The 26,906-nt window shown below is 38.0% G+C and overlaps 4 protein-coding genes across 6 annotated transcripts; 2 read left to right on the top strand and 2 right to left on the bottom strand.

Moving 5' to 3' along the window:
* Window positions 1-1,959: 1,959 nt before the first annotated feature.
* On the bottom strand, window positions 1,960-9,660 carry LOC109187626. The gene is made up of 8 exons (XM_019337860.1): window positions 9,331-9,660; window positions 8,684-8,933; window positions 7,320-7,443; window positions 6,475-6,821; window positions 4,633-6,391; window positions 3,830-4,080; window positions 3,489-3,577; window positions 1,960-2,341 (listed from the first exon to the last, which is right to left on the bottom strand). The coding sequence occupies exons 1-7, from the start codon at window positions 9,420-9,422 to the stop codon at window positions 3,518-3,520; spliced, it is 2,883 nt and encodes a 960-aa protein (XP_019193405.1). The 5' UTR covers window positions 9,423-9,660; the 3' UTR covers window positions 1,960-2,341; window positions 3,489-3,517.
* Window positions 9,661-12,153: 2,493 nt separating this feature from the next.
* Window positions 12,154-18,605, top strand: LOC109187625 (translation initiation factor IF-2, chloroplastic). Its single transcript, XM_019337859.1, has 13 exons — window positions 12,154-12,304; window positions 12,419-14,056; window positions 14,211-14,243; window positions 14,412-14,525; window positions 14,756-14,905; window positions 14,994-15,092; window positions 15,194-15,256; window positions 15,588-15,743; window positions 15,886-15,951; window positions 16,373-16,609; window positions 17,015-17,290; window positions 17,626-17,814; window positions 17,926-18,605. The coding sequence occupies exons 2-13, from the start codon at window positions 12,539-12,541 to the stop codon at window positions 18,085-18,087; spliced, it is 3,063 nt and encodes a 1,020-aa protein (XP_019193404.1). The 5' UTR covers window positions 12,154-12,304; window positions 12,419-12,538; the 3' UTR covers window positions 18,088-18,605.
* On the top strand, window positions 18,590-21,553 carry LOC109187631. The gene is made up of 3 exons (XM_019337870.1): window positions 18,590-18,752; window positions 20,399-20,578; window positions 20,682-21,553. The coding sequence occupies exons 2-3, from the start codon at window positions 20,521-20,523 to the stop codon at window positions 20,999-21,001; spliced, it is 378 nt and encodes a 125-aa protein (XP_019193415.1). The 5' UTR covers window positions 18,590-18,752; window positions 20,399-20,520; the 3' UTR covers window positions 21,002-21,553.
* A 1,010-nt stretch (window positions 21,554-22,563) lies between these two features.
* LOC109187628 (endoplasmic reticulum oxidoreductin-1-like) lies at window positions 22,564-26,611 on the bottom strand. Of its 3 annotated transcripts, none has more exons than XM_019337864.1 (9): window positions 26,034-26,610; window positions 25,532-25,663; window positions 24,965-25,223; window positions 24,567-24,677; window positions 24,019-24,137; window positions 23,702-23,806; window positions 23,395-23,597; window positions 23,085-23,208; window positions 22,564-23,003 (listed from the first exon to the last, which is right to left on the bottom strand). In XM_019337864.1, the coding sequence occupies exons 1-9, from the start codon at window positions 26,196-26,198 to the stop codon at window positions 22,788-22,790; spliced, it is 1,434 nt and encodes a 477-aa protein (XP_019193409.1). In that variant the 5' UTR covers window positions 26,199-26,610; the 3' UTR covers window positions 22,564-22,787. The 3 variants fall into 3 exon arrangements, with proteins under 3 accessions (XP_019193409.1, XP_019193408.1, XP_019193410.1); XM_019337863.1 differs by having other exon boundaries at window positions 22,564-23,006; window positions 26,034-26,609; XM_019337865.1 differs by lacking the exon at window positions 24,567-24,677 and having other exon boundaries at window positions 22,564-23,006; window positions 26,034-26,611.
* Window positions 26,612-26,906: the final 295 nt, after the last annotated feature.

Below are 26,906 nucleotides of genomic sequence, written 5' to 3'. Positions count from 1 at the left end.
AAAAAAAATTATACCAAACAACTAACAACTAATTTACCAAACACTTTTCTACAATCAGCTTATGTTATCAACTATTTATACCATCTAATTAACACAATCAGCTATACTATTTATACCCTCTAATTAACACAATCAGCTATCAGCTAACAGCTATTTTATCAAACAGGGCCATAAAGTTTAAAGAGAAGATGCCAAATTGGGTGCCAACCATCCCTACATACCTCAAACCCAAGGAAAGATATCTCTGCATAGTTTTCCAACAAAGATGAAGCTGGAATCTTCTCAATGAAGACCAAACACTTTCTCAATTAGGGCCAAATGACCGAGACTAAAGTGATATACCATAAGCTCTTATTGGGAAAGAGTAGTCAAAAAAAATATTTACAGTATGCTGTAAGCCCCAGAGAAGAATGTGAAACTACCAAATAATCTAAGCTATCGAGAACATGGCTCATTATACACTCTACCAGGAAAAAAATCAAGACCAAGACTGGAAAACGGAGTTTTAAGATGAAACAAAGATTGAGAAATTTGATAAACTGAAAACTAAGCAAATTTTGGTCTTACTTCTGCGGGTTCGCTTCTTGTAGAGAATACGGTAACCGCATTCACGGCACTGAATCACATCTCCCTGCTTCAGTGTGTTCTCTTGACCACAATCTACACACACATAGTCTCCCGTCAACGATCAATCATCAAAACCAAAACCTAGAAAACAAAGAGACTTATTTATATAGATATAAGAAGGGAGTACCTCCACAGATGTAGCTGACGGGTTCCGGTTGAGCATCCATTGACTCCAATGCGCAGAGCTAAGTAATAGTTTTGACAGAGGCAAACTGGAAGGAGGGTTTAGGGCTTCCGCCATATTTTATAACCCGCGAGGAAAAGAGGCGGGTCAATTACTCTTTCTTATTTCGATTAATTAAGGGTGTGTGAAATCCGAATCCGAATTGGTATCAAATACTTGTTAATGGTAATGAGTTTTGATAAAAATATTTTGTATGTTTGATAATAAGGTGGAATGAAAATAATTAGGCTAAGGATGAATAATGGGATGAAACCTTTATAAAATAAGAGAATGAGTTTTTCCATGGGGTTTTCCAACCTATAGTAGTATTTTAAAAACAGTCAACTAAACAATAACAATCACTTTCATGCACATACCTGAGTGCTAAACCTGCAAATCAAACACACCATAAATATTTAATTTCAAATTAATTTTTAGAATTAATTCACTTAACTAAATTAATTAAAATTCATAACATGAATAACGAGTTAAATTATACTGAGGTAAATAATTTGTTCAACCAAAATGAAAAAAAAAATGTGCCGAGAAATTGGATCAACACCTTAGAGCATCACCATCAATGCATATTGTGGGGAGAATAGTACAACCTTTGATGACATGGAAGTGAGAGAGTGTAGGAAAGAGAAAGTTGAGACCTTCCTGCAAGAGTGGGGAGAATGGCAGAAAGTGAGTCCCATTCATTTAATAATTCCACTCCCTCACGCACACCGTGAGGGCCAAAATAGCAGCCCAGCTGCACGCGCCCGCTAGGCGCGCCTGACAACCACTAAAATATTATTGTTTTTATTTTAAATTTCAGTTTTTCTTTTTTTTTCTCTCTCCCCTCCCATTTTCTCTTTCCTAATCACTCTTACATTCTCCCCACATTAGAGATGTGGATGCTCTTATTTTGAGAAGATTTCAATTGAAAAATCTAGATTTAACGAAATCATCATTGATGGATTGGATTGAAAGATCCAAACATGGCATAACCATCTTAGTGCTATAAAATGGCTAGACTTGTTTTGAAGATAAGATGGCTAGACTTAATTTGATATATTTTGGTGATTTTTTAAAATTAATTTAGTGAAAATCGAAATTGAAAATTTAATGGCTAGACTTAAATGTGTCAAAATTGAAATCATGAACTAAATGTGATATATTCGATAAACCAAAAATAATATTAACTCAGTAATATGTAAAAGCAAGTTTACAGAATAACTTTTCGTCCTGGTTTATTTTTTAAAAATCCGTACAATTTCAGAATCTCAATATAAGAATCTATGAAAATCAATAGCAGGCTACATGGTATTATTATCTGGCAAACATGAAAAAAAAATAGTGGGAAACAAAATCCATTTGCAGACTACAGTCTACACTTTTCTTCAAAAACATTCAGCTAACAGTATGATAGCAAACATTGAAGAAGCTACAACCACGACGAAGAAAGCAAACGATTCCCTTCTCTAGCTCTCAATGGAATGACTCAACGTGTTTCCAGATCCACTGCAAATTTGAATCCAGCTGACCAGGCAACTCTCGTTTAAAGACCTATTTGCAGATCAAGGCATGCATGCAATATGTCAAAGGTTGATTAACGGTAACCAAGATGAAGCACATAAGCATGTAGGCATTGGGGCTTTTGACCGATAGGCTTAACCGGAACATGAGTATCATATTATGTTCATTGCCTTTGAAGTGCAAGAGTATCACATTCATAAATAATGTTCATCGGGGTTCAAGTAGCTACTTGAGCCAGGGTTTCATAGTATTCTAATTGCCTAGTTGTGTGGAGTTTCAGAGGAAAAAGATTTATAATGGCCAGTTATTAGTTTTATAAACCCCTCTACAACCTATGACCTCAGGCTTGAGGTAAAGGTTTAACCTTGAACAGTGAGCCCATTCCAGTTGGTGATCTTCGTTTTGGTTAGGTTATTACTCGGGGATGCCTGTGAATGCCCAGATAGGCTCCCTGCCTACAACCTACTTACCTACCTGGGTATGCCCTTAGGGGCCGATTTCAAGTTGGAAACCGGTGCTTGAAAGACAATGAGAAAAACTGTCAAACTTTGAGAGGCAATATCTTTTAGATTAACTCCCATCAAACCTTGCCTAGGTGGAATTCCCACTTACATCTCTCTTTTTTTCTTTTTTTTTTTTTTTTTTTGTATGATGAGGGAAACCCGAAACCACTACTCGAGGAGTCAAGGGTGTGCACTGAGTAAACCCTGCCTTGTGACTCTAACTGGCAAAGGACCACACAAGGAGGTAAACCAACCTAGGTTGCCCATAACTGACCGGCTCAAACCAAGAAGGCCAAGGCCGCTCCCACTGGGAGTCAAACTTGTAACCTTGTAGTTACTAAGTTAATAGACTGACCAACTTGGACATCTCTCTTTGAGATATCTATCTCAGAATCAATAGATTGGAGAAGCTTCAAAGAAATTTCATAAACTTTTTGCAATCTATACCTATCCACTGAGGCTTCTATTTACCCGATAAGACTATGGAATGATTGGAATCACCTGGATTTGTGGGTATACCAGCCTTACATCTATTGAAAACCAAAAGTATATCCCTCCCTTAAATTAATATAGTTACCTTCATATTCAGAAAAGTAATAGAATATATATGTTAATATAATTTCAAAATACACAAGCTGATGGGTCAAAGAAATCATAGTAGCAAACACAAATACCAGGTTTTGAAGTCACTTGGGATTCACAATTAGTTAGGCCCATGACTTCTGCTAGCACAGCGTTTCTGACCAGCAGCTAGATGATCATCCTGCACAAGAAAGTCAAATCAAATGTGCAAAGGAATCAAAGCGTCAAGAAAATGCTAACGGGGAGAACAAGAAAAATAACAAGCAACAATGATGCCAGCCGGAAATAATAAAATGCATTTTCTTAAAACTTCTGCAGGTAGCACATTTTACACAGCTCAGGAATGTACAAGGCTCCATGATCACCATCTAACAAGGCTGTGAATAATTACAAGACAATTGGATTATTAAGACTAGGATGGAGATTCGAATACCTTATACAGAGAAGCAGCTGATTCAGATGCCACTGTCTGGATTGGAATATTGGCGAGTGATTGGAAAGAGTTTAAAGCATCTAAAGTTAGCTGCCAGCCACAGAGAGCAAGACCACCAGCAGTGGAACTGGAATCACTGCTATTACAGCAGCCAGCTGCAGCAACATTTCCATTGACCCAAGGGCAGAAAGAGTTATGGTGCTTAATTGGATCAAACTCCACACCTTCATAGCTTTCTCCATTGGGAGGCCCTACAGAACAATTTTTAACAAATATATCAAAATGAAACTATTTAAATAGAAAAGCGCACTGAATTGTTAAAAAGGACCAAAAAAAGATACATGTTCTGTGTGAAAGACAAATATAATATTGTCCTTTGGTATCATTCCAATAGGAAGAGCCAAATATAATCCATTCGCAATCCATTATAACTGGAAGACATGTTAGAATACAATTTGTTAAATCTCCCATCAAGATGCGAGTATGTGACTTGTTAATGCTTCCACCTAAATGTTCTAAACCTTAGCAGCGTGACTAATGATTAAAAACATTGCATCTTCCATATTGAATGGAATCAAATCAATAAAATAAATCAATCAATCAAAATTCAAAACCCAGGTTTAATTATGTATTGTTTCATACTTTCAAGGCATCAATAAAGTTCCTACACTTCTTATATACAATAGGAGGCGACATAACACGACACAGACTAACTGAAAGGAAGGTGTCATAGAGACCCAATTTTGAGCTGGAAGGGAATGATGAAGTCCCTAGTGCACTGAAATCATAAATGGCAATATTACCTGTCCCATTTGCAACCAAATAACCAGATTCCACATATTCAGCCTCTTCAGTAGCCAGCGCATTAGCAGCCTGGGTAACTTCTCCCTTGGATGCTTCATAAGCAGAGCATAGAACAGCATTGCAAGAAAGAGAGGGATGTGCACTACTATCAGGTGCCAAGTGCATGTTGCTATTCTTCTCACCGCTTTCAATTGATTCTTCCTTGGCTGAGCCAACAATTTTTGAACCGCTATCAGCCCCAGCCCTTCCCACAGAGCGAGATGTTAGATCTTGGCTATCACCATGAGGATCTTCACGGTCCATTTCCTCAGGAACATAGTCACCAGTTATTCCAAGATTGGCACCAAAATCACCAGTTTGACCCTGGTTTTCAGTGATTTCAGCAATTTGTTCCACATCACCAACAACACTATCTACTCTATGTACAGCAGCATCCACTCCATGAATTCCAGGTTCATGACTAACCACCATGCCTATACTTCCTCCACTAATTCCAAAACTAGGCCCATCCCTCCCACGAGCAGTTGCTGTATCTGCATTTAATACTTCCTCATCATTCGTGCTACTAACACCCATTTCACCAGTACACCTAGCAGCAGCAAGGCAGGCACTCTGTTGTGCTTGATTACTATAATTCAAGTCAGATGTCTCAATTGGATCTGAGCTTTTTACACCTGATGTTGAAGGGAAATGGGCATCATCAAGATCTCCTGGATAATTTTCAACACTTTCCATTGAATCATCATCTGCACTATGAATGGTGTCCATAGCAATAACAGATGAAACATGAGTCAATTCCCTTGTAGATGGGACAGAAATAATCTGTTCACGACCTTGGTTTAAAGGACCATCTCTCTGATCATCCATTCCAACCTCAAAACCAAGTGACAGGCTAGGACCTGCACCAAATGAATCTTTGGCATGCGAAAAGTGATAGGTTTCATGAGGATCTGATTGACGGGCACGTTTTGAAGGACCAGTTGAGTACTGACTACCCTCATTAACCTCATCTCCATCACGATCTGTCACGGTTCCCTCAACACTATCTGCTTGATGTACCACCAACTGTGGCCTGTCAATGGTGCTTCCACCCTCCTCCAAATTGCGCTTGCGAGAGCTAGGACCCCGAGACTCATATGAAGTTGCATGGTCACCAACTTCACTGCTAGAAGGTTGACCCACCACCAAATCTCTTCTTTTATGCACATTTGGGAATTGGTTAGGAACATCTCTGTGCAACTTTGAAGAGGACACTCCACCTGCCATTGCAAGATTAAGATCTACTGCATTATTTGATAATGACCTTCTCTCATCTGTTGCAGCTTCATCATGGTCCTCTGTCTTGTCCTTTTCCATACCATCACTAGCAACCCATCCACCTATTCCACTTGCTGCACTTACACCTCTCGTCAATGCCATTTTTTTGCTTGTTTCTGGAATATCAATGCTATTTGGAGCAAAGCAAGCAGGACGAGAAACAATGAAGAAGTCCCAAATTCTCACTGTAGCCCCACACAAACTACAATCCAGCAAAGGCAACCTAGATTCACCTTTAGACTTGGGACCCAGTACTTCAATTTTACTAGAATCCTTTTTGTTTGAAATAGACAATACCTTCTTGCCACGGACAGGATCATGATGTTTTGTGGGACCAGTTGAATACCCATTCCTCGCTGACTGAGCTGAATGCTCTTCACAATCTTGAACATTTCGAAGCCACCTTGGTTCCCATCCACAAAGGCTTATCAGCTTTTGAGCCTAAATAGCAATTAAAAGTTGAAAAACAGTTACGAACAGAAAAGAAAATAGAAACCAGTAGAAGATGGAAACATGACACCTACACGTGAGTATATAAAGAAGACATTTTCACTGGTGTTTTCAACTCCAGAAATGACCTCTGGCCTAAAGACATGTTCAACACCGCCAAAAACATGTGGTTGAGCTAGAAAGCGGTCAATTTCTGAACCTCTAGAAACTTGCATATGCTCAACTGCAGATGCAGCCACTACAGGAAGGGACGGAAACTGAAACAATCCATCACAGCGGTCCCTATAACCACCTATTAGGGCTGATGGTGGGGTAGGGGGGAACTGGACCAAGCTTTCTGCACAGCTGTTTCCTCTCCATGGACAAGCAACCTTATGCCCTTCATCAAGTTTTTTTACAAACTCTTCACCGGCACTATCAGCTACAAAGGAGAATGAGTTGATTAGAACAAAAGGTATTTTTTAAAAAAATCAAACAAAATAAAACATGCCGGCAACCTTTAAGTTACATAACATAAGGCAAATCATTATAATCTAAAGTATAGACAATACAAGAGGAACACAAAGCGTGCACTTGGCGGCACCAGATATTGTAGTTGAAACACTACATTTCAAAAAGTGGGAAATTTTTCATGTGCCTCAAATGGCCCTGAATAAGACAATTTTGATAATATCCAACGAACATCTGATCTCAGTGCTGAGTGGTCATCAAGTTAACTTTAATAAGAATGAGTAATCAAAACATTTTTTCTTTACAGCAAAATAAACTTTTTCCCATGTTGCTAATTATTTCCTGCATATTATACTATTCAAGAAGTTATATGTCCATTAACTTTATAGAATTCTGACCCCAGTTCTCTAAAAGCAATTAAACAGTCAAAATAAACAATAGCACTGGTAACAATTAACAGTGCAATCACCTTCAGAAAGAGTCCAGACAGCTGAACAAATAAACATCAAATTTGCTCCACATGACTCACACTCAATCTTATCAGCATCCACATTTATCCAGCCCCTTCTGGCACATGCAAGCGAACTTGCAGCCTGCCAAAGATTGTACAAAAAGCAGCAAAGTGAAATTGCAGGAAATTTGAATTAAGTATGACAAGCTCTCTATTTTAGCACATTTCACCCCCTACTAAATGATAAGAAAGAAGCATATCATTTAAACTTTTTAAAGCCAGGTGCAGCAAGGTGAATTAGTATCACAAAGCAGAGGCCTTGAAAAGACAAGTGCTTGGCAACCTAACAACAAAAAGACAGACAAAAACCATAATTTATAGAATACTTCTGCAAAGTTGTTTCTAAGCAATTTCCAAAAATGAGGAGAAAAGAAACAAGGAAATAATCCATCAGAGTAAGAAAAAAGCAATAACCAACTCTAACTGACTCTTTCTATTTCTGATCGGCAGAATCAGGGCCATTGCAGACATTGTGGAGGAATATAACTTACTAGGAACAATATCTCTATTATAAATAAAACAATTTTTCTAGCAATATTTGAAATTTTCTATGAATAATGCACATAGTAAAAATGTGGGACTGTTGTTGTATTAAAGGTTTATCTTTGTTAGCAATTATTCCCTCCATCCCATTTTATGTGTCAGGTTTAGTTAATGAGGCTTGACTCAAATTATTTACAATTCAATTTTTTGTAGCACTTAGTTTAGTGTTAGTATATGAAATTTATATATTTGGAAACAACATCAAAAAGTACTATTAAATTCAAAGGGCTGAATGTAAAAACTATTAAAAGATGTTATAGAAAATAGACAAAGAAAGAGGAGTTAATTTGACCAATGAATAATAAATAAAACATGTAAAATGGGACACGGAGTAGCATATACTATCCTTGCAGCTCAAATTTTCCCTGCATGTTAGGTTTGAAGGTTTCTCTCTTTCATGGGGAAATATGTCACTTATGGGTCCACTGCCCATTACCAGCCTAGTCCACAATTTTCAGAACTCAACCTCCACCATCACACCACCTCCTCATGAAAGAGAGGCCAGGTGATGGCCCATTTGTCACTCATGTAAAAGTATTACAAATATTTCACATAATTTATTAGGCAACAAAATTGAGCTATACCTTCCAAGTTGAGCAGTATTAATTCAATATCATATTTCAGTAAATACAGTTATCTACCATTCTACCAAACCAACAAAGCCTGACAGATAGAAGTGGATGTGACATGTTGCATTATTGAGAATTGAGATAACCTATAGCAAGTGATTGAAATAACTTTGATTAATAACAAAAGTAAATGCAAGCTCAAATTTTGACCTTAGGCTTTCCAAACCAGGCTGTGGGTTTGAATGTTGACAGCCGCCTCAACAGATCACCCCTTTCCCATGGTCTACATGAAGGATGTGTCGATCCAAGAGCAGAACCACCAGCACTTGTGCTTAAAGAAGTCTGTGTGGGATGTGAACCAATACGAGAAAGAGAACCTGCTTTTGAACCCTGTTCTTGTGCCACCCCATCTGTGCTGCCAATGTTTGTTGGAACAGCATAAGAAGATGCCCCAACAGAACTGAAAAGACAAAATTATATATCACACTAATGCCATCCAAATAATTAAAACAAGTGGAATAAAGTTAATAACTGTAATATCTTAGCAATTACAATACGAACTTTAAACAGAAATAAGCCAACCAAAATTCGAAATTCAGTTTCCAGTTGACAATTTTTTTCCCCTGTTCACTCATACCCTGTTAACCCCCTATTACCAATTACCAATGAACTAAAACAAAGAAATAACATATATGACCGAAAACGATGGAGCATTATTCTGAAACTGAACAACTAAACAATAAACTAAAAGAAATTGATCAAGAAATATTCAAATCCGTAAATGATGCCCCGATGAGGGCAAAATCATTGAACAAATTTGAAAGGTAGGGTTTATGGTATTTGCCGGTGCGGATCACCTGGTTGGGCGGGCGGGGGTAGGTGGAGGAGAGGAAGAATTGGGTCGCAACCGAGGATCGGCGGAGGAGCTTATAGCTTCTTCCTTCATCATTCTTGCTCAGTCTCTCTTCGAGCTCTTGCTGGTTGTCCTAGTCTTGTCTTTGCAGTGTTGTGTCGCGCAATGACTTGTATTCTATGTATGTATGTATTGGAACGCAGTGAAGTGATAGTGTGTCGTCATGTACATCATACACGCGATACAGGTGAGGTGAGATGAGAATTGAGATGCCTTTAACCAGATAAGTTGACCACAACTTGGACTGCATAGTAAGACAGATGAAAAGTTCGAAATTACACGACGGCCTGTGCCTGTTTGGTAAATGGCTGTTAGCTGAGAGTATAACTAGTTAATAACATTAGTTGATTGTAAAAATATATTTGGTAAATTAGCTGTTTGATATAATTTTTTTTCTCTAAAAGTTAATTGAAAAAGTTGTTTTGAGTAACTTTTTAAATTTTAGCATTTTTAAGTACAAAAAGCTAATTAACCAAACATTTATATTGATTTTTAAACCAAGTCAAACCGTTTGAACATTTCATTGTAAATATGGTGTATATATTTATTTTACTAGTTGTCAGGTAGAACGCAATATCTTTTAACTATATTGTCATTTGTGTAAACAATAATATATCTCAGATAAAAACCCTCCAAATCTTTGTCTAGTTCTACGGGTATGCCCATTTTGGCCATGGAGCATTGTTTCTAATTCTACAAGAGTTTATAAAAAACTTAGCCCAATTAATTATCTTTTGAAGCAAACCCAATTATCTATCACTTAGGTGATTTTTTCTCGAGTATCTCGCATACTCCACTTATGTCATTTGACACTTCAAATCATTAAAGCATTTAAGCATGCTAGCCTCGTGTGGGATGGAATCACTTTTTCCAATAAAATTGGTTAGGAGTTCTGATGTGGATAATTACTCGGAATGTATACACTATGTATAAACTATAGTGTATGTATGAACAATGTAGAGAATATGCCAAAGAAAATAGCTCAAAGGGATCCTCTTTTATTCATAATTGTGTGTTTGTAGAGAGAGGGGAGAGCGTTTAGAGAGTAATACACTTTTAGAGAGATAGTGTGTAGAGTGGAAGAGGAGGAATCCCCAAAATGGAGGGCCAAAACCCCTTTTATAGGCCCAAGCGTAGGCGGGTTTGATTTTGACCCGTGGACCAGGACCTGACCGTTTGACCCCGACTCAAATAGGAGCGCGGAGCGTACGGGAAGTCTGCACCCGGAGTATATTTCCCATCAAGTTCGAAACCTCATGATGATAAACTTCGTTCCATAATTAGTTGTCTCATTGAACCTCAATGCCAACTATGTTGAATATCCACTATAAAACTGTTGGGCTTTAGCCCAATTCCTCGTGTCAACTTCTCTACTATCTCTTCGCTGAACCCTTTGGTTATCGGGTATGTATTATTCTTTGACCTTATGTAGTCAACTAGTCAACATATCAGAGATAACACTCGTTATGATAAGATGTTTAATAGCATTATGTCAACAATGTGTATGCCTAGATTTATCATTATATATGTTAATCTGTACTATTGAAATTGCAACTTGACTATTATAATGCACACAAATTGGAGGTAAATATTTTTCCCAACTATAAATATCATTAAGAAAATAGTATAACCATTCAGTATCTTCGCCACACATGTCCAAGGCTATCATCTCATATATCATGAGCCTAACTATTACAATTTGTTTAAAGAATTTCGAAGAAACGACTACTCTCACTATTGCCTTTCATATCTACTAAGTTTACTAACCGCAAAAACAATACCAAACCTAGTACAACCATCATTATCAATATATTGAGATTGACTCGAGGACTAAATATGCCAAACCTATGTCTTTATTGTCAAATCTCAAATTTAATTTTTGATATACTTGATCACTACTACCAATGATGATGTTTGCATCATGTAAGCAAGTTCGCTAGTGCACACAAGTTAAGCGTTTGTTTTGTTTTGTTTATAAAAAAAATAAAAATTGCACCACCCCTACACGTTGAGAAAGGTTTGAACTTTCAACTTTTTTTTTTTTGAAAGCTACTAGTTCTATTAGATTGTAGTATCTATTCATATACTTTCTCAACCTACTGAAACACAAAGAACCAATAACGCCTCCACTAAGGCTCGAACTCATAATCTTCCAAATGGAAGTCCAACCCGGATACCATTAGACCACATAGTCCTGGTTTGAACTTTCAACTACATGATTCTTTAATGATCATATATTTGCTTTGAGCCTAAGTAGTCTATATTATTTATTTATTCAATTGTAATTTAAAAATTTGGTCTTTTTCAACCCGTTTTATTATAAATCTATGTTACTTATTCGTTTGTTTTCAAAATTATTCTTGATACTTAGTTGTATGATGAACTAGTCCAATAAAATCATCAACTTTGAATGCAATTCACTAACTAAACAATTAATTTACGAAACATCTTTTTATAATAACTTATATTATCAATTAATCAAAATAATTATCACAATTGGTTACCAACTAATTTCCAAACAACCCCATATTATTTTAACCCCACTTTTTGTTTATTATCAAATAAAAAAACATTACTTTTATTAGAACACATTTAATTACTTGTACAATTTTATTTCTGATTTTGACACCTACCATTTGAACCAAACACGCCCAGAGATTGTTCCCTTCTATGGGCTAATGGTGTGCTACGGGGATAAATGTATAGCACAAAAAAACACGAAGTTGGAAAAAAAAAAACATTTGAAAAAAAGAACCTTACCCAAAAGCCTTATCTCTCATATGTCTGTCCATCATCCACTTGGCTTCACTGCCCTCTCAACCACATGCTTCTTTAACGATCATTTCCCTATCATCAGCAACCAGAAACACCCATTGAAGGATAGACCATTCTTGAGCAAATGTCTGAGACTCTTAAAGGTAAAAACTTTTCCATTTACTGACTGTGTCTTGAATGAAGTTATATTCGATTCTTTAAAAAGTTCATATTTTTCGTGTGAGTTCAAGAATTTGAGACATTAAATTGAATGCCAGGTGATTCTTGAATTGTTAAGAGTAGAGAGGAGGGAGTTAAATTTGTTGGGTTGGAGAATTGGAGGTTGGTTTTGTAGTGGGAAGTCTATGATAGTGTTGAGATAATCTGCACAGAGAGCAATGGCTAGCATGACTTCCCTGGTGAATTTGGGAAGCGTTTGCAGCTGTTCTTCAGGGCAGTTTGAAGGGTCGTCTGGTTTGGTGGGGAGCATTTCCTTTGCCAAGAATTTTAGGAGCTTTCGCAGAATTTGGGTTGGGAAGAGATGGCCATACGTGTCTGTTTGTAGGTTCTCGGTCACTGCTGATTTTATTGCTGATCAAGGAACTTCGATATCATTGGATTCATCGCCTAGAAGTAGTGGGGATGATGCTAATGCTAATGCTAATGCTGATCTTTTACTCAAACCGGCTCCCAAACCTCAATTGAAGTCAGGGCCAAAATCGGTCCTATCAGGCTCGAGTTCAGCAGATTGGAATGGAGCAAAACGTAGCCCGGATTCTGATGATGAGAGCAGTAGTGATGGAGAAGACAAAAGCAAAGTAATCGAGTCGCTAGGAGAGGCACTGGAGAAGGTGGAGAAGCTAGAGACAAAGAAGAGAATGAATGCCGCTATTAAGAAACCACTGGCCAGTGCAAACGTTGAAGCAAAAAATGGCAAACCGATTAATTCAATGGCTATTCCCCAGCAAAATTCTAGTACGTCGAAGAGTGTCTGGAGGAAAGGGAATCCGGTACCTACAGTACAAAATGCTGTAAAGCAACCTCCAAAACAAGAACTAAAAACAAGCAGCACAGAGAAGACCGAGTCTCAACCTGCTGCTCCTCTAAGACCCCCTCAGCCACCTCAGAAAGTTGAACCCATGTTGCAAGCAAGACCATCTGTAGCTCCTCCTCCTCCTCCACCTGTAGCTCCTCCACCTGTAGTTAAGAGAGCGGTTATCTTGAAGGATGTTGGGGCAGCTCCTAAGCCCCCAGCCGCTACTGGGGCACCTGCAAAGGCCAAAGAACGCCAACCAATATTAGTTGACAAATTTGCTTCTAAGAAACCAGTTGCTGATCCTCTGGTTTCTAAAGCAGTTTTAGCCCCACCAAAACCCGCAAAGAGCCCTTCAAAACCTGGAAAGAGTGCTCCATCTAGGTTCAAGGATGAGTTCCGTAAAAAGAGTGGTGCATCAGGAGGACTGCGCAGGCGAATGGTAGTTGATGATGACCATGACGAGGCATCAGAACTGGATGTTTCTATTACTGCAAGGAAAGGTAGAAAATGGACCAAGGCAAGTCGTAAGGCAGCAAGATTGCAGGCAGCTAAAGAGGCTGCTCCTGTTAAAGTTGAAATTCTGGAGGTTGATGAAGATGGCATGTTAATTGAGGAGTTGGCCTACAACTTAACTATTAGTGAAGGTGAAATTCTTAGTTACTTCTACACGAAGGGAATCAAACCTGATGGTGTGCAAACTCTCAGCAAAGACATGGTGAAGATGATATGTAAAGAGTATGAAGTGGAGGTTATTGATGCTGATCCGGTTAGAGTGGAAGAAATGGCAAAAAAGAGGGAGATTTTAGATGAAGATGATTTGGACAAATTGGAAGATAGACCGCCAGTCCTCACTATAATGGGCCATGTAGACCATGGAAAGGTAAGCAATCAAAGTTCATACTTTTTTTTTTTTTTAAAGAGAAAAAAAGATGTGATCATTTCTTTCAGTTTGATTTTTACCTTCTGTAATTAGTGAACATTTGAATTCATTTACTTAGCTGGGTCTAGCTAACTTTTGTTTTTTCCCTTTACAGACAACCCTTTTGGATTATATTCGCAAGAGCAAGGTATGTGTTGAAGCTTATGTCATATACATAATTCTTTATTTTTTTATTTTGCTTGGAAATCATATTTTCTATAATGTGGTTGTTATTCCAAGAGATGCTATGTTCTAGCTTCAAGGGTTGTGATAAAAAATGTAGTTGAAACCTGAATCCTAACTGGTAGATATTTAGGTGGCAGCATCTGAAGCTGGTGGAATCACACAAGGAATTGGTGCATATCAGGTGAAAGTACTTACAGATGGCAAGCCTCGAACTTGTGTCTTCCTTGATACTCCTGGGCATGAGGTATACCAAGACACCGATTATTTGTTGTGTTTCAGCATTCATTTCATTAACCAGAAGTTGATCTTGTTGCTCTCTCTCTCTCTCTCTCTCTCTCTCTCTCTCTCTCTCTCTCTCTCTCTCTCTCACACATCTCTATTGCACTGACATACTTAGTGTTTAGTACTGAATAATAACTTTTCCAACTAAGAATTGGCTTATTAATATGGATAGTATATCTAATGATTTTGTAGGCCTTTGGAGCAATGAGAGCTCGTGGAGCGCGAGTCACTGATATTGCTATCATTGTAGTAGCTGCGGATGATGGGATTCGACCTCAGACAAATGAGGCCATTGCACATGCCCAAGCAGCTGGAGTTTCAATTGTGATTGCCATAAATAAGGTCTTCTGGGATTAAGTGCACTTAGTGTCACATTTTTCTCTTCATGCTTCTTGTTAGGATTGATGATTTCTTTTCTGTGTTTTTTCAGATTGACAAGGATGGAGCTAATCCAGACCGAGTCATGCAAGAACTTTCTTCAATTGGTTTGATGCCAGAAGACTGGGGTGGTGATGTCCCTATTGTTAAGGTGGTGAAATGGAAATTTACTTAGGTTTTTTTTTTTTTTTTTTTTTTTTTTTTTTTGGTAGTTACATTGATTCTAAGTTATTTGTTTATATTCATGAACAGATTAGTGCTCTTAAAGGACAGAATATAGATGAATTGCTGGAAACTACCATGCTTGTTGCAGAAGTAAGTTCAAATAATTTTGTACATATCTCAGATTGAAGTTCTTGGATATTAGATGCTACTTCCAACCGCTCACCTTTTTATGTGCCTCAGCCACCGCTATAGTAAATGTATATGGATTCACCTTTTTATGTGCCTCAGCCACTGCCAGATTGGTTTTATGTGCCCTTATAATTAACACAAGCTTATTTCTTGTCTTTATTGTGACTGCTGTAGTACTGAATTGTCCATAATGTGATTTCTGAATATTTTCCTAAACTTGTTTGGTCGACTTTCATTTTTCTTGTTTGTATCCTTGGTATATTTTAACTCTGTGATTTGGTTATAACTGTAGCTACAAGAGTTGAAGGCTAATCCTCACAGAAATGCCAAGGGAACTGTGATTGAAGCTGGTCTTGATAAATCTAAAGGACCTGTAGCTACATTCATTGTGCTGAATGGGACGTTAAAAACAGGAGATATAGTAGTTTGTGGTGAAGCTTATGGAAAGGTTAGAATTTTCTTTAAGATAAAATATGCTGTCTAATTTCTCCTGTGTTTTTAATCTGAATGTCTGAGAGGTAATCAATTCTACTTGGCTCATTTTCATCTTAATGCCTGCTTTTGAAAAAGCTTCCATGTCTTTTGTTCAGGTCCGAGCTTTATTTGATGACAATGGAAAACGTGTTGCTGAAGCTGGACCTTCCATACCTGTCCAGGTATGAGCTCCCGGTTGATGCTTCCAATTTAGTAGTTCGTGGTTATTACTTTTTCTCATATTTAACTTGCTCCGTTTGAAACCAGCTTGGTTGGCGTGAGTGGCCGTGAGCCTTAAGAGAGGTCGGGAGCTCAAACCCCCTCTCGTATGGAAAAACTAATCTGGCCAGCACTTTGCCCCTTAATTGGGCCGGCCCGGTGCGAATGGGGATTAGTCTGAGTATGGTACGGGCTTAAAGGTGCCTCCTACAGTTAGGGCCTGCTCAGGACACCTTATGGTCTAACCAAAAAAAAAACTTGCTCTGTTTGAAAAAAAAAAAATGACATGAGTTTTGGAATGTCATGGGCTAAGTTTTACTATATCACTTTCAAGATTGCCAGTTCATTCCATCAATTCGAAACATCTGTTGCATGCTTCAACAGGTAATTGGCTTGAGTAATGTTCCATATGCTGGCGATGAGTTTGAAGTAGTTAGCTCCCTTGATATTGCTCGTGAAAAGGCAGAGAAAAGAGCGGAGTCATTGAGAAATGAACGCATATCAGCAAAGGCTGGGGATGGGAAGGTTACGCTATCTTCCTTTGCTTCTGCAGTTTCATCTGGGAAGCTTACCGGGCTAGATTTGCACCAACTGAATATTATTCTGAAAGTTGATGTTCAGGTATTCAAATAAATTGCAATTTGGATTCACAAGTATATAGTTTTTATACGAGTCAATAGCTTTTTCAACATAAAGAAGTTATAGTCTCTGTTGAGCATATAACCATTAATGTGCAATCCAACTATCAGCTTAGGCTTTTAGTTGAGATGGAGCACATGCTTCAATTTGGTATCAGAGCTAGACCAAAGGTCATGGGTTTGAATCTCTACGTCACCCGATAAGTGACTACGGTCCACACCGCACACGTGAGGGGGCGTGTTGAGCATATAACCATTAATGTGCAATCCAACTATCAGCTTAGGCTTTTAGTTGAGATGGAGCACATGCTTCAATTGTCTCAAATTTTGTGACCCCATTGGGCGCTTATTGTTACTTGATATTTACGAAACCCCCTTGCATGGTTAGGGATCCATCGAAGCTGTCAGACAGGCTCTCCAGGTTCTCCCTCAGGATAATGTAACTCTGAAGTTCCTATTGCAAGCTACAGGGGATGTGAACACCAGCGATGTTGATCTCGCTGTAGCAAGTAAAGCCATTATTTTTGGATTTAATGTCAAAGCGCCAGGGTCTGTCAAAAGCTATGCGGACAACAAAAGTGTTGAGATCCGTCTCTACAAAGTCATATATGAACTAATTGATGATGTACGAGATGCTATGGAAGGACTTTTGGAATCCGTTGAGGTAAGTGGAGTTTCTATATCGGTCTTTCCTTGTACTAATTTCGGAAATACTCAAAAGGCATGAAATTGGTTATCTTGTGTTGAATTTGGAAGATAGAATGGCCTGGCGGGTGGAGAATAACACCACCCGCCAGTTAGGCGGAAGCAATGATGAAGAATCAAAGAATAGATGTATATAAGACTGAAATTTATTAGTATTGTCTGTGTTTCTAACAAAGAAACATAGTACATATATATATTCAAACACATAACTGTAAGTAACTACCCATAACTAACACATATTCATAAACAGACATAACCCTATAGATAAACCTAACTCTTTATTTTCAACATCAGGAACAAGTTCCAATTGGTACAGCAGAAGTGCGTGCTGTGTTCAGTAGTGGTAGCGGTCGTGTTGCTGGGTGCATCATAACGGAGGGGAAAATAGTGAAAGAATGTGGAATTAGGGTTATTAGGAAAGGCAAAGAAGTCCATGTTGGTGTCCTTGAATCTTTAAGACGGGTTAAGGAGATTGTGAAAGAGGTATATGCGACTTAAAGTTGTACCTTTTTTGAAGATAAAGATTTCCATGTTAAGCTTATGCTCTAGAATTTTATTCTTGTTCATTACCCAAGAACCAATTGTTTTTAACAGGTGAATGCCGGGCTAGAATGTGGAATTGGGGCTGAGGATTTTGATGATTGGGAGGTTGGAGATACTATTGAAGCCTTCAATTTGGTGCAAAAGAGAAGAACACTCGAGGAAGCATCATCCTCAATGGCTGCAGCACTCGAAGCAGCGGGGATAGACCTTTAAAGACAAATACGGGAGTTTTAGCAATTTCGTCAAGATTACTCTCACCGTGCATAGGAGTCCTATCAATTACCGACAAATCTGCAGTGCTCAGAGCAAATATGGGCTAGTTTTGCTGATTGCTTGTCTAGAAGATTTGATACCGAAGAGGTGAGGAACAAAGGGTTGGCCCACAGTTGTATGCTGTTGCATTGTAAATAGTGATACGTATATTCGAGCTCCATTTTGTAAAGAGCAGCACTTCGACCATTCATTTATGTTGCCCAAGATCAAACCAATGATAACAGATGTAACAGTTATACTTGACACGGAGAAAAGAAGTTCCAAAACACAAGGAATAGGATATGTTCTAGGTCAGATGCCTCGTCTTGTAATGTTACTAGTGTTTGCCTCTTCAAGTGGTAATTGTATTCAAAGAGAGGAAAAGGCTCTAATATATTTTAGATTCTTTTTCTTTCTCTCTTAGTGATTTTTCAGCCTGACATTAAGAATGACTCAATATTGATCTGTGAATTTCTCGAGATCATCTTCATGCACACAATTTTCTGATTATATTGTCTTTTTCCTCATTGATAGTAACTCTTTTATTGTCATCATTTACTGGCTGGAGGATTGCAGAAAGTGCTTAGTGCTCGGGCTACTGACTGCTATCGCGTCTGGTCAAACAGGTATACTTTTTTACCAGTTGAATCATCTTAGAAAGATTATTTTTTGATGATAATAATACATTTCTTGAAAACGAGAAATCACAAGTACTCTTTCATCATGGCCAATAAAAATGTGGGCTGTGATACAAAACTGACCCCGAAAACAGTAGGGGTAAAAGAAAAAGCTTAACATAGTTATTATTAACCTAGACTAGAGTAATCTAGGCTGGTAGTACATTGCAGCTGGAAGAACATGCTCTGTACTTTATTTCTTTGAATTGTAGAAATGGTGACCGAAATGGAAAGACCATTGTTTATTAAGCAACAGGACAGCCTTCACGATATTTCTCCTGATCGAAAGATCTGTCCAGAGAAGATGAAATGGTGGAGACATAGGCCTCTTCCTCGTTGATGGTGTCCAGCATTTTGAGCTGTGGACGCTTTGCCAGAGAGAGAAATTTTGCGGGAGCAACTTCTGTTGAAAATCTCATTCTCCGGATTTTGGCCATTCTGATAAGAGAAGAGGCAAGAAATGAGTGAGAGGAGATAAGAATGAGTAGGATACAGAGAAGAGCCTGAGGACTTGAGAATTTATAGCATAGATAACGTATTCCATAGGTCATTGCCTGCGTTTAACTTTTTTCATTTGTACTGCCAACTTCACCTTATACATGGCATCGGTTGCATGAAGTTATGAGTTATGAAAAGGACAGGACAGTGAGAACCACGAAACCAGTTGCCCCATTCTTGGTTTTCTTAGGAGGGACCAAAAAACTAGGTAAAATTTTCTTCTGCTGTAAAATGATTCATCTGAGGAGATCGAAGACCACTTTCTTTCTTTTGCTTAATTTCCTTTTAGAATTGCAACTGATAGGCTTTACCTCATGAAGAACGAGGCCATTCCTTTAATAGAACCAAAACAAGATATGCGAGGAAGGTTATTGAAACTTGGATTGAATTAAGAAGCGAGAGTTGAAAGGGAGCTGGTGAATCAATTAGATGTGGGTGAAACCGACCACCTATTATGACACAAGGCGTATAGCCAGTGAGGGGACCGAAGTCATAAATACTTGCAGCTTTCTACAGAGTGGCATTGTCTTTAGTATGCTGCAGATGCATTAAACATCTCTAGAGAAGTATACCAATCTCTTTTGATGGCCATTTGAAGTAGCAGAGAGCCATTTTATGATTCTATGTTGGCCCTTAACCATTGGCATCTCCTTTGATGTTCCATACAAAGCACAATTTCATAAGAAATGATCGCATGAGGCATGTTGTCATATCTTCCACAAATGCTGGTGTTGAGCATATAATATATAAATATAAATGTGCAGTCCAACTATCAGCTTGGACTTTTAGTTTTGAGTGAACACATTATTCAATTTGGTATCAGAGCCAGCCCCATGCAAGAGGCACGTGAGGGGACATGTTGAGCATATAATATATAAACATAAATGTGCAGTCCAACTATCAGTTTGGGAATCATTCCTTTTTACTGGATCGTTTAAAAGGGGAATGCCACATTGCCAATTCTTTAATTGATTGGAAGAAGGAATTGACCTATGGCAGAGGCAATCCTCTACTGCAAAGACTGCAGAAATGACTCTGAAAGGACACAAATGAACAGTAAAATCACATTTTGTGAACCGAGTTTTCCTTCTCTACAGATCTGGTGCAATCAAGGCCAGCATTGTCACTTCTGCAGATCTATAAAAAAAACAATAATTTCCAGGAAGTGATAATAACTGGTTCTGGGTCTGGTCCCCTTCCTGTGGATAAGTTTGAGGTCATGAAGAAAGGAGGATATCAACCTCATCTTGATGGCCCCCACACCGTACCAAGAAACTGTAAGTTCTCACTAGCTATGAACCTAACACATTGAATTAGGACTAATTATCGCTCGCTTTTCACTCTGATCTCTTTCATTTACTTAACTATCAAACATGACAGGTGTTTTTTCGAAGTCAATTGCAAAAGATGAAGCAAGAGCCACCTGCAGAAAGAAAATGTTAGTTACAAGAAGTTCTGGCATAATGGCGGTGAAATATGGTCAATCTCTCTATGGAGGGCAACATATACTACCAGCCTACCAGGTAAAGAGCAAATCTTTTCAAGATTTCTGGTCCCCTTCCATGAAAGCCGTGCAGCATGAGGTACGGGTTATCATATCATGGCTCGAATGTCCTGTCTATTTCATGCCATTAATTCAAAAAGTAGGACGCGGCGTATGTTTAATGCGTAGGCAAATGACCTGCTCAACACGCTACTAGGACATCTGTGATCTATGCCTATAAATTCACAGGTCATTGCTCTTCTCAGCACACCACAACACTTTCTAAGGATTTCATTTCCTCGCTAGCTTCTGGCAACTTTTTTCTCGTGTTTCTAATGTCCCTGACTAGAAATACTATCTCAATGGCTAAGATTTTGACAGTAAGGTATGTAACAGAAGTTGCTCCACTTAAGTTTATCTCGGTGGTGAAGCGTCCGCTAATTATAGTGCTGGCCACCATAACCGAGGAAGAGGATCGTGTCTGAAGCTATGAAGACTTGCACCATTTATGCCCCTGTAAATCTGCAAATTTTTTGTTTTTTCTTAAAAAAATTGTTATGGAGTATTTTGTCTTCGGATGGGCTGATTTACATCCTGAATTTTGTAGGCTGTGAATCTGTGATGAGCTCTATCTTTTACTAGAGTATATAGAATAAGGGGTTTTGAATTTGGAGACATTTGTGTATTTGAGTGAATTCTAGTTTTACACAGTTTTTCACCTTATAACCATATCTTGTATGTAATACATCTTTCTTGACTTGTACCTTGATTTTATTGGCTCAAGCTCACTAACATTGGACTATAATCTTAACACGTATAACCTGGGGTGTGATTGAGTGGAAGAGATTCATCTATCTTTAACCAAACGTAAAAGGAATCGATCATTGACTTTGGGTATAGAGTAGTCTTAAATCTCCATGCCAGCTATCCCACCTTTAGATGTGCCTACAATTCAGCAAGGGGGTTAGTTACTGTGAAGTCTGTAAATGTTTTAACCAAATACACTCTTTAAGACTAGGTTGGACTTGAACTGGCCCGTACGGACAACTCAATCGATACTCATATCATAAATTGTGAATAAGAATGCAAGATCGAGAAGTGTCAAACATTACCTAAAAAGCCATTAAATTATAGTAATTTATTGCACCATCCTATCGGGCCAGGGTTTGTCCTTGTCTTTAGTGAGCAAGGTTGGACTTGAACTGTGGTCACTTCAATCTAGTCATGTTGTAGGCATATATCATGTGTAAGCATGTTGTTCACGTGAAACAGTGGCCCAGATTAAACTACCCTATGTTTTGTCAATGTCTTCAAACTCTGCATTTCATAAAGAGAGACAATCAAATGAAGCTCCACCGTAGGCTCAGCTATCTTCACCTAATTAAGGAGTAATGTAAATAATATGAAAGCATTGGCATATTCTGGTATTATGCCATCTTCCTATATCAGCTTCAGAGAAGGACATTTTTAGCAATATAATCATATTACGTACGAACAATCACCTTAACAGATAAGGCATGTATAACAGATGTGTGGCATTACATTTCAATAGGATTTATGAGTAGTTTTCAACATCGACGTGAGAGTGTATGACCTTGGAGGAAGGTAATCATTCTACAATGGAGACAAAATTACACTTTTATGCAGAAACTTCCAAGATTCCTCTGAACCAAACTGCATTCCATCCATCAATCTGTGTCTATATAGCTGGCACTGAGTGTATATATAGATTTTGCATGAAATGTATTGCTTGGATTAATATAATAAATAGGCAAACAATATTGGAAGCAAAATTTTCTCATTTCATGCCAGTTGTAATCAGAGACATGATAAACCGTACAATTAATGTTACAGACATTTTGAGGAGGATTAATGTGGCAAAATTTACATTCTGACAACAAGTTTCCAGTCATCATCTCATCAACAAAGATGGAGCCTTTTCCTGATGTTTCTATATGACTCTGAGAGATCTCTTTATATAGACAGTTCTTAATGGCAACGTTTCAACGGAACGGTTCTGCTAATACGTACACCTTTTCTACTATTCTCTCCCATATTCTTCTCCATGAACTAATAATTGTGGTTGGGTGATCTGAAACAAGCCTCCACCACTTTGTCTTCTCAACCAATGGGCTCGTCGTGTGCACAACATTGATTGATTCTGATAGGCGATTCAGCAGGTTCATTAGAGCGATGACTTCATTTCTTTGCAACTGCAGCTGCTAAAGCATGGAAGAAGGAATTACAAACATGCATTTGAGAAGAAAATTGTTTCATAAAATTAAACTGTAGAAACTCACAGGTGGCTCTGAGTTCATCTGACCATCCACAGAGAAAAGAATCTTTAAGGCAGTTCCAAGACCGAGAACTTGAAGCTTTCCCCAAAGACGGCATTTTTCACATCCTACACAATCCATTAAAGAACTGCAATTTGCAGATTCAATGTGTAAATCTTTCAGTTATATGATCAATTGTAGTATATTTTATAAGGAAATAATGGAGATCAGATGAGTTCTTTGATTCCATTTAAAGGTAAAATAGAAGAATCAACAGATCATCTAATTTTACTGGAGTATATTTGTCATTTTAACAAAATCCTCAGACAATAACCTGATATTCCTGAATTGTTTCTGAATCTGCTGCTTCAGCTCAGGTCCACTTTGGCCTTTCCACAGTTTAGCTTCATCAAATGGAAGTGGACATGCAGCTCGAAGTTTCGGGTTGTAAAGTAGTTGGCGCATAAGGGACTGCGCTTTCAGATCCGCCTCCACATTTCCAGTGTCATATTCAGCCTGTTCCAAGTAATTTTTTGCCTGCAGGGCATATCAAGAGGGAAGTACGTAAATGGATAATTGAATATGTATGCTATACTTGTACTCAAGGGTTTGTGAATTAAAGCAAAACAGTGAGCACTTACTTTTGTGACAGCTCTAAGAACAAAGAGGAAAGTGAAATACAAGTTTCTGACACGGTCAGGATATTGCAAAACACGATCATACATCAATTCCAGATTTTTACCCCACTGAAAGTTGCAGCAAACATGTCAGGATCTCACTCAAAGACTCTATGTCACGATGATTAAGTAAAATAGTTTAGGTCTGGGCAGGTTTAACTCTTAAATTTCCAGAGCAAAGCTATCTACTTTCTCAGATAGAAGACTAGATATCATCTTAGTTGACACATTAAAAGAAGTATCCAAGAAAAAACGTGCATCTATAAAACAATGACACCAACCAGGTTTTTAGTTTCATCGAGAAGGTAATCAGCGGCTATGTGTATTGAAATAGAGGAGTGAAGACCAGATATTAATTTGTACAACACTTTCTTCTCCTGGCACATCTCTCCAAAGGCATCTGTCAGAACATGGAAATCTCACATTAAACAGACAATTACGGGAAAGACATGACCATTAATTTGGCAAATATAATCTTGAACCAAAAATATGATTAAACAGGAATAACTAGCATCAGAAAGATTCAACAACATTTTCACTTCCAAGTAAAACTAATTTCTATCTCCTCTACTTTTTTTTTGTTTACAACAAATACCTTCTACAGAGTTTAATTTTGTCACTTCCCTAAGAGAGTTTATCCATTCTGCTAGCATAGCCTTGTAAGCCTAAAGGAACTTTTACATTTTAAATGAAACGCAAATTAAGTTGAGCATTCACAGACAAGAACTTATAGAACGGCCTTTCTCCACCAGGATTAATCGCTGGAAATCAGCAAACATCAAAATATACTTTTTTGGAAGTTGAACCAGTTACATAAACTATGACTCACATTTTGGGCAGTTTTCTGAATAAATTTCATCCCATATCCTTCTGGCTGATGGCCCACTATAGCCAGTGTAGCGCTCAGGGTTCAGTAGGAGATTTACATAGGTCATTTCATCTGCATGAAGAAGTTCATCAGTATCTAGAAAGCTATTTCGGTATCAAAATAAACCATTTGGAAGTACACAAATTACAGTTCAGTTGTTAAATGTGCCATATAACAAAATAAATTTCCCAGGACATCACACCATGATTTACAATTAAAATGTATGAAACAAAAGTAAATGAAAGTTTTATCACCGCAATTTAAGCCTTTTACTTTGTTTTTCAAACAATCAGCAAATATAAGATCCAGAGATTAATAGACTAACAGCATTGTCCAACATGTACCATGAAAAAAATTACCATTATCAGTTTCATCATCATGCGTCCAAGGATTATCTACTTCCATCCAGCCCCTAAAAGCCTTAGAGTCTAATGTGCGGTCAACTGCAGCCTGTGGCTTTCCCTCCTGGCAAATAGGATCATCAGATCCAAGACCATGTAGCAGAGGCCTCTTAAAAGGTTCTGGGAATTCATTTTCCGGACATTCACACACGCTACAGTCACGCAACTTACACATACCATCGTCTGGCCAAAAAGGGCAGTCACACCATAACTTCACCTGAATGACATGAAATGTGCATCAGATTCTCATCACTAACAAAATTTATCTAATGCACACAATAGTTCACACTTTCACAGAAATCCCCTAGGAAGGTTCCAGTTGAAAATTGTTAAAAGAGAGGATAATTTCCACAAACATGAACTCAGCTCACATGAAAATTATCATAAAAAATTTCCAAATCCCTTAACCACTCCTAACACTATAGAGAACTCAAGGTGATCTGTGTAAAAGTTAAAATAGGTGATTAATGTAGATTAAACACTTCTATAGTGATTAGAGATGAGGTCCTTAGGTTTGCATCACACCTTAAAGTATCGGAAGAATGGAGTTGTAACAAGCTCTTGGAGTAAAGGATGCAGTACAGCTGCATTAAGAGTGTCAACTGTTTCATAATCACAGCAGCAGTCCTCAACAATTCCAGTATATTTTCGAGAATCCTGTCACAAAACATCAAGCATCAGTCAATCCCAATTCACAAATTGAAGTAATCACATATTAATAGAATCTTGAATCTTCTTGTATGTAAATGCTACTAAAAGTACAATGTTCCCGTGCATGATAGATTTCAAACTCCATTAAGCATCTTTCTTTCTTTTTTATAGATGATATTGCATAAATTGGCAATTCACAGGCAATTAGAAAACTATCCAAGTTTCTTGCCAACTTAAGTCTGGAATTGTTTAAACATTGTCTGATAATCTTTTTATTTGCTCAAATATTTAAACACACAACACCAGAAGTGCTTTGCATCAGTAATCTCTAGATAATCCAAAAGAAATGAAAGGAATTAAGGGATTAAGGAAGAACCTGAGCACAGGGACAAGATTTGAAATTCTGTGCAGGAAAAAACCCTACTGCTAATGCTATCACCACCGCCGCCACCGCTCCAATCGGCATCCACCCCCATCTTCTTCCTTTCTTCTTCTTACTCTTCTCTCTCCCTTTCCTCTCTTCGACCTCAGCTTCCACCATTTCGCCTATACATACATTGATCTGTATCTACACCTGTATTAATATGTACACAGAAAAATAAGAATTCCTAATCTCAGCTTTATGCCGTCCCTGGGTTTGGCAAACACAATCTAACCCAAAGCGGTAGTCAAACAAGGCGGTCAAGGATGAACAGAGCTCTCCAGCAAGGGGGGAAGTTGGAAACTAGGCGCGTGCCGTCATGAGCAGAGGTTTATGTCACGTGGCTGTTGGAGAGCGCGCGTAGCTATTGGGCTGATTGGGAGGAGAGTGAGAGTTCTATGAGGCTGAATATGTCATCCACGGCAATATCGTGACAATGTTGAGCCAATAGAAACTTCAGGTTCTGCCACCGTGGAGGCTTAGAGTCAGAACTACTGTACACCGTGCCGCAGCTTATAAATTCTAAAATTCTTCCAAAAATTATCAAATAAGCTTATAAGCCAATGAAATTTATTTTTTAAAAAAGTTGTGTATAAACTCTTACTAGGCTGAATACATTTAGACTAGTAGAGTAAGAGTTAAAATTTGTAAGTGTAAATATAGTAAAATAACATTTATTTTTTATTTTTTAAATGCTTAAAATAGATAAATTTACCTAAATTGAAAATAAAGTTATCCAATTTAGAAATTACTAATGAATAATTGATGCAGTATAGTTGCAATCACTTATTCTAGTAGTTACAATGTTTATTACAATTGACATAATTG

Source organism: Ipomoea nil, unplaced genomic scaffold (assembly GCF_001879475.1).
Source record: "Ipomoea nil cultivar Tokyo-kokei standard unplaced genomic scaffold, Asagao_1.1 scaffold1421, whole genome shotgun sequence".
In the NCBI taxonomy this organism is placed as follows: Eukaryota; Viridiplantae; Streptophyta; class Magnoliopsida; order Solanales; family Convolvulaceae; genus Ipomoea; species Ipomoea nil.
Note: the sequence above shows the minus strand (reverse complement) of the source record. Positions and strands in the feature narration are given on the sequence as shown.